Source organism: Bos indicus x Bos taurus, chromosome 15 (assembly GCF_003369695.1).
Source record: "Bos indicus x Bos taurus breed Angus x Brahman F1 hybrid chromosome 15, Bos_hybrid_MaternalHap_v2.0, whole genome shotgun sequence".
Lineage (NCBI taxonomy): Eukaryota > Metazoa > Chordata > Mammalia > Artiodactyla > Bovidae > Bos > Bos indicus x Bos taurus.
The window spans coordinates 1096055-1109837 of NC_040090.1; the positions used below are offsets into that span (position 1 = coordinate 1096055).

General features: G+C 42.5%; 1 protein-coding gene across 6 annotated transcripts in view; it reads left to right on the forward strand.

The window, feature by feature from the left end:
- The window catches only part of PATL1 (PAT1 homolog 1, processing body mRNA decay factor), a 34371-nt gene that overhangs the window by 345 nt on the left and 20243 nt on the right, over positions 1-13783 (forward strand). For 2 of the 6 annotated variants that reach the window (XM_027562219.1, XM_027562218.1), the window contains exons 1-10: positions 116-1758; positions 1850-1961; positions 7733-7950; positions 8197-8277; positions 9095-9289; positions 9671-9742; positions 10222-10323; positions 10780-10869; positions 11109-11329; positions 12905-12994. In XM_027562219.1, coding sequence (XP_027418020.1) covers positions 1714-1758; positions 1850-1961; positions 7733-7950; positions 8197-8277; positions 9095-9289; positions 9671-9742; positions 10222-10323; positions 10780-10869; positions 11109-11329; positions 12905-12994 — 1226 coding nt within the window. In that variant the 5' untranslated portion in view covers positions 116-1713. Of the gene's footprint in view, positions 1-112; positions 1759-1849; positions 1962-7732; positions 7951-8196; positions 8278-9094; positions 9290-9670; positions 9743-10221; positions 10324-10779; positions 10870-11108; positions 11330-12904; positions 12995-13783 lie in introns of those variants that run through there. The other 4 variants (XM_027562224.1, XM_027562220.1, XM_027562221.1 and 1 more) reach the window with 4 other exon arrangements.

Below are 13783 nucleotides of genomic sequence, written 5' to 3' on the forward strand. Positions count from 1 at the left end.
GTCCCGCGCTCTGGGGAGGAGGGAGCGGCCGGGGGAACCCGCGGGACCCCGCGGAAGGCGTCGGTTTGGGGTCGCGGGTTTCAGCCGCGGGTGGAGAGCCAGCTTTGGGGGGGGGGGGGCGGGACCGCCCTGTCGGTGGCCGGCGGAGAGAGCTGACCTCTGTGTTGGGCTGGGGCGGGCCCGTGAAGTACCGTGACCACACAGCCCCCCGCCCCCGCCTCGGAGGAGCGCCGAGTAGAGAGCCTTGCACCCGCAGCCGGTGATTCCTGTGGAGGACTCACTCGGGAAAGGCCAGAGACGCGTTTCCCGCCCTGGACACGGAAGCGTCTCCCCCTCACAAACGGGCGATCGTCAGGTCCCGGGGGCCCGGACTTGCCTTCTGACTGGGGCCGAGGACTGTTTACTGAAGAGGACTGGGGGTTGGGGAGGGGCGTGTCCCGCAGGAGTTCATTGGGGGCGAGCGGACGGAGACGTGGGCTGGGGGAAGGTCCCGGGAATGCAGGACCAGTCGAGAGTCTTGGCGCTGTCGCTAACTCGCCGTGTGACCTCTAGCGACTCCTGATGCCTTGGACAGGGTTTCTGGGACTTGTAGAACTGACAGGGTTGGTCTAGGTGATCCCTAAGAGTCTCTCCAATTTGAGAAGCAGTGATTTGGTTCAGTAGACTTTCGTGATTTGCGAGTGCTTGGAGAAGTTGCCTCTGATGTGGAGGCAGTCGCTTGCTTGTTTCGTGTTGAGTTTGGGAGGACTTAAGATGGGTAGACTGGCCCTTGAACCTAACTTTTCGTTTGGGAACAGCCTCGCTGAGAGGTGGTCAGTCAAGGTATATCAGAAATGTGCCTGCAGAGAGAGTGGATTTCCGACCCTGAGTCTTTGAAAACTGTGGACACATAGACCTTCTATTTGATAGGAATGGCTCAAGATCAAACTGACTTTATGAAAATATGGAGAGAAGCGATGAGATGCAGTAGGCAAAATTCCCAAGAAAACTTGGAAAATTAATCAGCTGAAAAGTGAAATGAAGAGGGAGGGAAGGGAGTGTTTAGAACACACCTAGGTTGTTATGGTGATATCTAGCATTGTTTAGCAGTATCCAGTGTTTGTCTAAAACTGTGCCTCCTTTGAGCCTCACAACACCTCTGAAGGAGATGGTATTGTCCCTGCATTACCACTTAAAGAGACTGTGGTTTAAAGTCTAACACAGCCTGAGACACAATAGGTGCTCAGGAGGTATTGAATGAATTAATCAGAAGGGGTGTGGCTTGTCCAGGTTGGCATCTCTTGTAGGAGTAGAGACTGAGCTTGAACTCGTCACATCACAGTTTTTCAAGAGTTCACTGTGATTGAAAACTTAGCTTTCTCTTTTACCACTGAGTTTGAGCCTATAGGAAAACAAAATGTGTGAAGGAAAATGGAGAGAAAGCTTTAAAAGGGCTTAATAGTTGAGAACATGACATGAACATGGGAAAGATGAGAATTTCAGTGAAAAATAACTCAGGCAAAAAAAGTGTTCATTTTCAGTTGTCATTGTAACAAGTGATGGAAAGGAAGTTGCAGGCCTAATTTCTTGGTTGCATGAGGAAATGCTATTATTAGAGCCTTGATAAATAGAGAAATGGAAGTTTGGGGGGAAGAGGTTAAATAAATAGGAAAGGGAAGCTGACAGAAAAGGTACTGAATCTTCCAATGTCAGGGAAATTGGGGGATAGAAAAAATGCCATCTGTACAGAAAGTCATAATGAAGCTATTGTGTAGATTGGTAAGGTAAGAACATTTTTAGAACATTTTGAAAATGAGGTTGTGAACTTCCTGAATAGCTAATCTTTTTTTCTCTTTTTTTTTTTTTTAAGTCTTTGGAGGATTGTCCTCTGGATGAAGATGAAGATGCATTTCAGGGCCTGGGAGAGGAGGACGAAGAGATTGATCAATTCAATGATGATACATTTGGGTCAGGTGCAGTTGGTAAGTGACAGCTTTCTTTTATAATGTCTCGGTCTCCTGCTCTTTTCAAATGCTGTCTTTTATCAGCATTGATACTTTTGTCTTAGCAGGAATATCCTCATTCACAGAGTTGGCAGACTTCTATTCTTCACTCCAAGCATCTACCGTGCTCCTCTGGGCTTCTGTTTGCCTCACTTACAAAAACCAGGTGTTTTTCTAAGCCATGTCCCTCCCAGCTTTATGATCTGTGGCCCTCAGTTGACACTATGAGAAAATCAAGTGATTAGAGAAGTACACATTTTATAAAGGCTGAAAATAATCCTGCTGCTAAGTCACTTCAGTCGTGTCCGACTCTATGCGACCCTGTAGATGGCAGCCCACCAGGCTCCCCCGTCCCTGGGATTCTCCAGGCAAGAACACTGGAATGGCTTGCCATTTCCTTCTCCAGAAAATAATCCTAGAAGAAGTAAATATTTATTTGTGGAACATACAACTTAACTAGTGGACTAGGAGAAAACTCAGGTTTTGATATGTATGTTTTAAAATTTAGTTGATCAGTAGTATATAGCATGATCCTCTGTTGTACTGTAGTATATTCAGTTAAATAGAGTTTTTGATTCCAAGAATTTTGGTGATAGAAAGTCTTCATAAATTAGAAAAGTGCTGTGTACAAATGAGATTTTCTCATCCCTGGAGATAGATAATATTTCAGGAATTGGAAGAGGTTAAAAAATTAAAGAGCCAAACTAAACTAGAGGTCATGGTTATAATTACTGAGATGAGAAATTTAGGGGGCAAGTTTATATGATAAAGTTTGAAATTTGAGATTCTAGAACAAGCATACTAATAAGTTAAAATTAAAGTGTACTTAAAAGATGAATAGGTGAGGGAATTCCCTAGTGGTCCAGTGCTTAAGGCTGAACTCTCACTGCCAAGGGCCCCGGTTCCATTTCTGGTTGGAGAACTAAGATCCAGCATGTGCGAGGCCAAAAAGAGAGAGGGAGATGCGGCTATCTTTGCTTTGATGGTGTTGAAAAACAACAATGACCGCATTTACACTGGGATGTGTGAATGTGTGGAGTTTCTTTGAACTCTGTCTAAGCAACAAATATTCAAACTTAAGTAATAAGGAAGAAGAAGAGGAAACTTATCAGTATTGAGTAACCCCAAAATGTTGAATATCAAAAACAAAGAAGGTCTTTAAAAACGTCGTATTGGTTACTGGTTTTGCAGTGACCTAAATGACTTGTTTGTTTAAGCTTAGACTGAGTTAACTGGCAAAAATGAAAAAATGTTCTCTGTTCAGTCAGGGTTTAGAGAATTCACTGGAGAGCTAAAACTGCCACTTTTGGGAGCAGGAAGAGAAGTATTTAAGGTGGAAGCAAGGCTCATTACAAAAGGGAACTGAAGACCTTTTGGATTCCAGCCGTAGTTTAAGGGAAGACCTCGTCCCAGAGGATGATCTAAGATGCTGTTCTTTCTCCAGGGAGACCACAGGGAAGGAGGGGAAGAACAGAGAATGGCGGGAGCAGGGGGCTGATGGAAATTGCAGATTATATTTGAAACTTTAGTAAAAACCTATAGAATACAATAAAGCTCCAAACAAGTGTGTGCTTGCTTCTGGAACTCTTTCTCTCTTAAAATAGTGTACCGAATGTTACCATTTTGTAGCAAATTCGTCTGTATTAAAATGAAATATATTAAGACAGGACATAGCAAATGTCCTCAGTTTTGAACCTGGACTGGAGAGAAATAGTCTTGCCTTCTCCCTGACTTCCAGAGTGCTCGACAGTCTTTTTTTTTCTGAGTTTCTCCCAAGATAAGGAAAGTATTGCCCTAAAAGAATTTTAAAGTATGCAGAATTGTATTTTATGGGATGGAAAAGCAAAAAGTGCACACACATTGAAAAAGCCCCTAGGGTTACACAGTAAAAGAACAGGTGGTAAAAAGGTAAGAGCTGCGAAATCGCAGGTGGATAGGGCAGCCCGTTTCTGTACCCTGAGGCACAAGGATGGTTAAGGACTTCTTGGTCTACAGAGTCTGTAGTTGAGAAAAGATTTCTAAATGTGAGCCCTTAACATTGAGACAATTGTAAGGTTAAAATCCTAGTTCCTCCTAACACCTTGATATAAATAGTATACAGATTTATAAAAAGAACATTTCTAAGTCCACCTGTGACTTGTTTAATGTACTTCCACAGATGGGTAGAGAATTTAAACAAGGAGGTAGAATGTTAGACCTATGACATATGTTTTGACTTGATGGTTTTTAACTCAAGGAGTGAGTGTCTTGAGTAATACCTGTTAATACAGTAGTTATTTTAAGTCACTGGCTACAAATGCTCTGATGTCACCTTTCCGTAAGAAACTAGTCAGTGTCTTTGCATGGAAAAAAATATTTGCGTCATCTTTGAGCAATAAATGGGCCATAGTAACCTCAACTCATTCTCTAAAAACGAAAGCTTACACTTCCAAGGTACTTATTAGATGCTCGGGACCATTCTAAATGTTTTACATATATTATCAATCCTGATAGCAATCTTATGAGGTAGGCACTATTATTATCGTCATTTTAGCTAATGAAGAAGGAAAGTGTCAGAGAGGTTAAGTAACTATAAATACAATCAGTGTAAACTACAAGTTATGTTTAACAGTATTTGGGGAATCCTTGGAAATCTTCTGCCTCCACGTGGAAGGATCCTCATTGTTTCTTCCTCCTTTTTACTGATAACTGCTGAAATCTTTAGAGACTGAGATTGCTCTAAAGTTAAATTAACTCTACTTCTTTTTATTTTGTTTTTATTCAGATATATCCCAGAGACAGATTTGAAGGGAATTGCCACAACAAGTACGTGTTTATAAAAGCAGACAGGATTTTAGTAACTCACATCTGGGTATAGGTTAATTTTTTTTAACATTTGTATTTATTTGGCTGTACTGAGTCTTAGTTGCATCACATGAGAATCTTCACTGTGGCATGTGGGATCTAGTTCCCTGACCAGAGGTTGAACCGGGGCTCTCTGCACTGGGAGCACAGTGTTAGCCATCAGATCACCAGGGAAGTCCCAGAGTATAGGTTATAGTTAAAGGAAAATAGGTATCTCTTTCCCTTCATTTCTCTTGTTGTTTTCCCCTACCCTTTATCATTTTGGCGAGTGTGGGTTGAGGTCAAACAAACAAAGGCATGTTTAAGTAACTATATTTTTCAGTCATTCAAAGAAGATACAGAGTGAAGTGTCTTTTTACACCAAGGCCATGTGTGGCCTCTGACGTTGCTTCAGGTGATTTTTCACAAAACAGGAAATACATAAAATGATGATGGCGTTTTGTGGCATAGATTTCTTTACTTACATATTTGAAAAAGTAACAATTCACAACAGAGCCTTTCTTACAGAATATGGCTACTAATCAGTGTTTTTTAAATTAATTACTAAGGACAAATAGATAATCGTCTTTGATGAGACATATAGTAAAGCTTCCCTGGTAGCTCAAATGGTAAAGTGTCTGCCTACAATGCGGGAGACCCAGGTTCGATCCCTGGGTCGGGAAGATCCCCTGAAGAAGGAAATGGCAACCCACTCCAGTAATCTTGCCTGGAAAATCCCATTGACCGAGGAGCCTGGTAGGCTACAGTCCGTGGAGTCGCAAAGAGTCGGACATGACTGAGCGACTTCACTTCACTTCATAGAAAAGTTAGTAAATAGGATTATGAGAAGTGAATGGAAACTCTTCTACATTAGAATTAATCCATTAAGAAATCAGTTTCTTAAATTTGGGTAATAAATGTTTTTAAAACATCCCATAATTAGGGATCATAGACTCTTTTTTTTTCCCCCCTTTTTTTGGCATTGTTGAGTCAATAAGGTTGGAAAAAGCAGTTGGTCCTTCAGAGCATCCTAGCTTACTCTTCTTTAGCAAAGATGACACCAAGTATTAATGTCACAATTGATTTTTGATTATGCTATTCCTTGTTTTTTTTAATAACTGATAATTTAGTACTCTAAATTTTCATCTAAACTAGATTTTTCCCTTACTGTACATAGTACATTCAGATCTATCACAGCCCTCCAAGACTAGACAGTGGTTCTGATCGTATCAGATATCCTACTTTGTGTTTCTACTTTTAAAAATTTAACATTCCTGAAGAATTGTGGGGAAGTTTTGCTGAGTTACATATTTGTATAATGTTTAAAATTTTTTTTTTAGCAAACATGTATTTGTAAACAGGAAAAAAGAGTAAAGATACTTTTAACAAGTTCCATATGAAAGTCTAAATCTTTTTTTGAAGTAGCTACCATTTATTACACCCTTAGTATATACTAGACACTTTTTTTTTCTTTGCATGTTGTTTCCAGTCCTTCTCCTTTCTTTAAACGAGATATATAGAAAAATAAAATGGGGAGGATTGTCATTAAGGACAGTTCTTCAGAATTCTGTGTTGTGATGTTAGTTATAAAGAGAATTACCTATTGTCTGTGTTGGATTTGCAGAACATATAAAACTAAAATAGGAATAAAAATATGTAATGTATGCAAGAGAATACATGGGGTTTTGGTGGGTTAGATGAGGCAAAGGTAAGAATTGAAATGAAAAGATTATTTAGAGAAAGCGTCAGTGAGGAGGGAAAGAAAGGTGTCTGAATTTGAATGCTAAAGGCGAAATAGTAGCGCTTTTATGATGGAGGTAGAAGGGAATGATGAGTGATGTGGTTAAGGAGCCTGGAATGAAAGAGGTGATGGAGATGAGGTCTAGTTCTGGAGAAGCTGATAAAGGCTTCTGTAGATTTTCATCTGTGAAATAATCCTCTGTCAGCATAAACAATGAGAAAATAACCTAGGATCAGTGATACAGACTCCATAGTAGTGTACAGAAACGGAGACAGTTAAAGAAGAGAGCTGAGCCTCACCTTTCCCCTGACGTACTGCAGTAGCCTGCTAACAGACCTCCATTCTTCCCGTAGTGCGACCCCCTTCTCCCCAAATCTGTTTTCAGCACAGCAACCAGATCAATTCTTTCAGCAAGCCCAGCCACATCCTGACTTCTCGGGGTCCCATTTCAGAGCAGCTCTAAAGGACCCCCGAGAGCTCCCCCCAATCCATGCCAACCTCATTTTTCTTCTCCCTTCACCCGTGTTCGTTCCAGTCCAAACGCAGTCCTTGCTGCTTCTGAAAATTGTCAGTCTCTCATTTTAAGTCCTCTATACTGACCGTCCTTTGCCTGAGACACGCTTCCCCTAGATATCCATGTGGTGAACTTTTTAACTCTTGAATTTTTGCTCAAATGTCACTTCCCTTGTCTGTTTCTTACAGTGATGTATGCCATGCACCTAGAACAGTGTTTGTCACATGATAGATGCTCAAAACACACTAACTGGATGAAAGGAATGGATTTAAAAGCTTGTAAAGAAGATGACAGTTATCTAAGAGAAAGTCGTATGCTAGCATGAGTTTTTGCCTAAAATGTCACAGAATCTCAAAGCCACAGGTTGTAGTACACATATATATCACCAATTTAGAAATCAGTTTCAGAATATAATCTAGATGCCATTGCTAATGTATTAATCTGTTACTCTAAAAGTTTGAATTTTATTCCTGATAGGATGTTTGTTCTCAATAGTGAGAAGCCCACTTTAAATGTGCCCCCTTAATTTAAATCTTATTTCATGTGTCTAGGTGGAAATTTAACTTCCCACCTGTCTTCTGGAGTTGGAATTGTTTATTTGGTTAACAGAAGAATTTCATGAAACTTTTTATTCCAATATGAACTCTGTTTCTTTTTCTGATTTCCTCATAGATGATGATTGGCAGGAAGCACATGAGCGCCTGGCTGAACTGGAAGAGAAGCTACCTGCAGCAGTTAATGAACAAAGCGGCAATGGAGAAAGGGATGAGATGGACTTGTTGGGTGACCATGAGGAGAATCTAGCAGAGAGGCTCAGCAAGATGGTGATTGAAAATGAACTTGAAGACCCAGCTATCATGAGGGCGGTACAGACCAGGCCCGTGTTGCAAGTAAGTGGCTGTGAGCTGATTTACCATACTGAGAGAATTACACATGCCATAGAAATTTGGTGATATTATTCCTTATGATAGCAGTTCTAGAGATGAAGTTGGGGTATAAGGTATTTTCTAGAATGCTGTAGTTTCTTTATCCTCAACAGTTGCAGCTCTTTGAGAGCTTTGTTCACTACAAACTGGTAAGTTCCCCAGAGAGCCTGCACTGTTCCACACTTTGTATGTGTTTTCCTTTCTTGCTAGCCCCAACCAGGAAGTCTCAATTCCAGCATCTGGGATGGATCTGAAGTTCTGAGGCGAATCCGAGGACCACTGCTTGCTCAGGTATTAAACGTTTTCTCATTATATAAAATTCCTAGCATCCGCAGCCTGGCTCCTGTTATTGCCCTTCCCTTACTGGAGTGATGTATAGATGTATGTTCTCTGCTGGCCTCGTGTTGGTCACATCGTCCAGCAGCCATAGCTGAACCTCAGACTCCATGGTAATGCTCACTTGATTGTGCTTTCCTTTGAAATGGTTGAAAGGGAGCCATTGGAACATGAAAATTTTGGCAGCTTATGATCTCAATTTCAATTAAAGTCATTTTAGGGGCTTCCCAGGTGACGCTAGTGATAAAGAATCTGCCCGCAGTGCAAGAGTTGCAAGAGACACGGGTTCTATCCCTGGGCCGGGAAGATCCCCTGGAGTAGGAAATGGGAACTCGCTCCAGTATTCTTGCCTGGAATACGCGGACAGAGGAACCTGGCGGGCTACAGTCTGTAGGGCTGCAGAGAGTTGGACACGACCAAGCGACTGAACGCACACAACACACACACACAGTCATTTTTAGGCACAACTGTCAGGACAGAGCAGACCGATGTTGGCCAGTGGTTGAGGGTGACGGGAGAGGCGACTGCAAATGGGCAGCGCTGAGGCAGTTTGGGGAGTGACAGAACTGCTGAGTCTTGATTTTGGCGGCAAGTCCGTGACTCTGCATTTATCAGAATTTAGTCCTATACGCCACAGAGGGTAAATTTTATTGGATGTGAAATAAAACTAAATAAAAATTAAAAAAATAATTTCTCAAGGTATTGGGCGTCTGTAAAGGTGATGAAGAGATTTCAAGCTAGCTAATTTTTTTAACACTACTTCCTCAATTAGGAAATGCCTACAGTGTCTGTGTTAGAATATGCCTTGCCTCAGAGGCCCCCCCAGGGCCCAGAAGACGATCGGGACCTTTCCGAGCGCGCATTACCAAGGCGGTCCACCTCGCCTGTCATTGGGAGTCCTCCTGTTAGAGCTGTCCCCATAGGCACCCCACCTAAGCAGATGGCTGTGCCCAGCTTCAACCAGCAGGTACCTCTCCTCAACAGGCACTCAGCCCAGGATACTGGGAATCTGGGCAAAACTCTTTGGGAAATGTGCTACTGGGAGGAGGGTGGAAGTGTGGGGTAGGCATTAGATTAGAAAGAAAAATAGCCGATTAGAGGAGAAGTTAGCACAAACAAGAGACACATTCCCCAATGCCCTTTGCTGGTGCTGCTCCTGTTGCTGCTGCCTTTTAATTGGGGGAGAAAAAGGGTAGTTAACCACATTTAGTGTAAATATCCGTTTTAAAGTGTTTTACTGGCTGCCCAAAACCTTGGCAGAGAGGTAGCTGAAAGCTGGGGGGAGTGGGGACACACAGCATTGTCCACATCCCTTTTTACCTTTAAGATATCCCTGCTTTCCCTAGAGCCTGTGCAGTCCTGTTCCATAGACTTCCCTCCACCTGAAACCAGCAGCTGGAAAGGAAGGCCAATGTGGAAGGTATGGGGGGAGGGTGGTGTTGGTATGGCCTAGTTAGGCTCAATATCCTCTGAAATGGTGGAGTCACAGTGGACACAAAAGAGCTGAGCATGGCGGCCATATCACAGGGGCTTCAGAATAGGACTTAGTTAATCCTCCAGCTTTCTTATTCCATCTCCCTCACTGCTACCAAAACATATCCTCTTGGAGAGAATTTGCAAGTCAGAGTATCTGCTGGTACCTCCCTCAGATAGCATGGAAGGGTGGGGATAACTGGAGAATTAGCTAAATCTTCCTCAGTTAAAAAGTGGCACGTTGCTTGATATTTGTGAGAGGAAGTGACCGAAGGTTCTACACGTGGACCAAAGCCATAGCAGTTTGCTTAGAAGTAGGGCTTCGCATTGAGTTCTGTGTCTCTGCCAGTACTCGAGGGGAGGGGGTACAGGTGGAGGGAAAACTGGCTTCACTGAGTGCAGTTGTATGTGTGCTTGTCCTTATAGATTCTGTGTCCAAAGCCTGTCCACGTTCGGCCCCCAATGCCGCCACGGTATCCTGCTCCCTATGGTGAGAGGATGTCTCCAAACCAGCTCTGCAGTGTCCCGGTATGCCGCTCTGCAGCCTAGTGAAGACGTGCAGTGTGTGTTTTCTGATCAGTGCCTGGTGTATCGATACCTCCTAAATGATACATGTTTTTCATAATCTCCATACTTGAATTTCTGGATCTTAAGAGTACCCAGGTCAGGAAACATGGTTCATTGTGTTCAGCTATTTCTTACCTCAACTCATTTCGTATCTTTAAAGATCTAAACTTGATATGATCTGGTTTCGTGCTGTTACAGTCCTTCGTTCTCCTGCTTCCTTTTCCCATTACATAATCCTAGTGGTTCGTAACTCCTAGCTTTACTCTCCCTCACGTCCCTTCAGTGGACAGCTCAGCTCTACCCTTTGGGAGTTTTCCTGTCCATGTCTATTCTGCGTTTCTAGTGCGTTCCCCTGTTATTTCTCTGTTTTTATGGTATGACTAATGTTTTCGTTTCCTTTTTTTTTTTTTTTTTAAGAACTCCTCCCTGCTGGGCCACCCTTTTCCCCCTAGCGTCCCTCCTGTCCTCAGCCCCCTCCAGAGAGCACAGCTTCTTGGAGGAGCACAGGTAAGCGTAGGATTAGCTCAGCCTGTAAAGAGCTCACCTAACTTTCCTAGCGTTCACTAGCTCACATCCCCCCCCCCTTTTTTTTATTCTCGCTACTAATCAATTCCTACTGCCTCTTCTTTCTTCCCCCCATTACTTTCTCAAGCAAAGTTATTGATGGAAACAGTATTCACTGTTCTGTGGATGAAAGTAAGGGGACCTGCCAATCAACTAAATCCAAGATCTTGTTCTTCTTGCAGCTACAGCCTGGACGGATGTCTCCCAGCCAGTTTGCACGGGTCCCTGGATTCGTGGGCAGCCCACTTGCCGCCATGAATCCCAAGCTGTTGCAAGGGCGAATTGGGCAGATGCTCCCCCCGGCGCCAGGCTTCCGCGCCTTCTTCAGCGCCCCACCCCCCACTACACCGCCCCCTCCGCAGCAGCACCCCCCTGGCCCAGGACCCCACCTGCAAAACCTAAGGTATACAGAGAAGTGTGATTGCCTGTCCCTGGTCCGCTGAGTCTCTTGATTGTTGACGTTTAGTGATAGAAGGTAGCAGTCTCCTTGCTATTTTCAAATGATGTATTTTGAGCTGTTATTTGATCCTCAAGTTGCCAAACACAGAAATGTTGGATGGTCTCCAAGGTTTCATATGAATCACATTTCCCTCCAGTCATGTGCTTCCTGGGCTTCCCAGGTGGCTCAGTGATAAAGAACTGCCTGCCAGTGCTGGAGAGGTGGGTTCCATCCCTGGGTCGGAAAGATCCCCTGGAGAAGGAAATGGCAACCCCTTCCAGGATTCTTGCCTGAGAAATCCCATGGACAGAGGAGCCTGATGGGCTGCAGTCCTTGGGGTCGCAAAGAGTAGGGCACAATTCAGCAACTAAACAACAACAAGATGCTTCCTACTTACATTTGCACGTTAATAATCACCTTTTTCATTTCTTCTGAAGTTTCTTATGTCTCACGTATCCATTCGACACACACACATACATGCGTGAAGTGCTGCTCACCTAACAAGACTTGTCTTACACTACGGAGCAGAGAGGGGAGTCCCTGATGGTCCCGTGGTTAGGACTCAGTGCTTTTACTGCCATGGCCCATGTTCAGTCAGGGGAACTGAGATCCAGCAAGGTACATCGTGCAACCAAAAAAAAAAAAGAGGAACAGAGAAATAGATGCTGAGTTGTCAGCTAATCTCAGTGCTTAGCTACTTGCTTGCTTCCACTGGGATTTTACGATAGAGGTTTAAGTTCCTGCTTCAGTGAAATTGTGTTTTATATATCACGTCGTCTCAGGGTTCTCCTAAGAAGCAGAACCAGTAGGATATAAAGAAGATATTTACTTTAAGGCATTGGCTTACATGATTGTGGGGCTAGGAAGTCCAAAATCCGTAGGGCAGGCCAGCAGGCTGGACATTCTGTCGGAAGTTGTGGTTGCAACCTGAGGTCTGAATTTGTAGGGCAGGTGAGCAGGCTGGAAACTCAGTCAGGCCTTCCCATGTTCCAGTCTTGAGGCAAAATTCCTTCTCTGGGAAACTGGTTTTCCTTTTAGGGCCTTCAACTGATAGGCAAGGCCCACCCACATTATCTAGGGCCATCTTTCTCTCTCTTAAAGTTAGTAATTGTAAATGTTAATAGCATCTACAGAATACCATCACAGCAACGTCTAGATGACTGTCCAAACAACTGGGTGTCTGAGACAAGTCGACATATTAAATCAACTGTCACAGGTATATTCTCAGTGTCATTTCCAAATGTGAACTTGAGTACATTAAATTTAGTTAGAGAGCTCTCTTTAACAGTTAGGAGCAAAGAGAATTAAACTCGCTTACTGCTGATTCAGATTTTATGATTGTCTTCTTGGGAGTTGATAATTGTCTTTTGTGGAAGATATGATAATACAGCTATGTCTTCCTTATGAAAGATCTTCTTAGAGTAGACACCAACATTCTCTTGGGTGAACCTGTGTGAAGTTATCCAGTTATTGACCACATTCTTTAAAGCTTCAGGTCATCAGAAGGACAGAACTGAACATCTTTCCCTTTTTTCTTAGATCACAGGCTCCAATGTTTAGACCAGACACAACCCACCTTCATCCACAGCACCGTCGACTTTTGCATCAGAGACAGCAACAGAATAGAAAGTAAGTACTTAACCTTCTCTTTTGTGGTTTCTTAATTTAGGTTTCATTTTTGACCTATCTAGCTTACTTTTTAAGTAAATTTAATCAATATTGAGCTTATTTCAATTGGCTAAGTCAGGTTATATGTGCTATTTTATGTAACGCACAAGCTTTGAATGACTAGAGCTTATCAACTTATTTCCAAGTTAATATAATTCTGAAATGCAGTTTAGATCTGGGGTGGGGGGTGGTCAACATATTATACTCACTCCTTATCAAATTCTTCCCATACTTTTAACTACATTTTTATTTACCATCTCGGCTCAGAGATAATCTTGAAGTATAGTCTCTAACATTACATTGGGGTCTTATGTAAAGCCAACAGCCACTTTATTTTTGCCTCTGTTTCATCCTCATTCAAATATATATTTATATATGTGGCCCCAGCTGTGTACCAGCTACTGTGGTCAGTTTGGGGGATTAGAAGAAGAACAAGACATAACAAGCCCTTGCTTTCATGGAGCTTATATTTTATTATCATTCTTATACATAAAATAAGAGAATTAAACATAACTTTGAAGTTTTTACAGCTTTCCCTTTTATGGTTCTTTGTGTATAATTTCCTTTTTCTTTCAAAAAAAAAATTCTGGAATATTTTTTGCAGAGGTAAAAAACTAGTATGGGCCTTTAAGACACAAAAAATAAAAACCATAAAGGAAAAGATTAATAATACATTGACTGTTAAAATACAAGCTTCTCAGGCCTGCAGTTGACATTATGGTATTGTGCATTTCAGAATTTAAAAGGGTA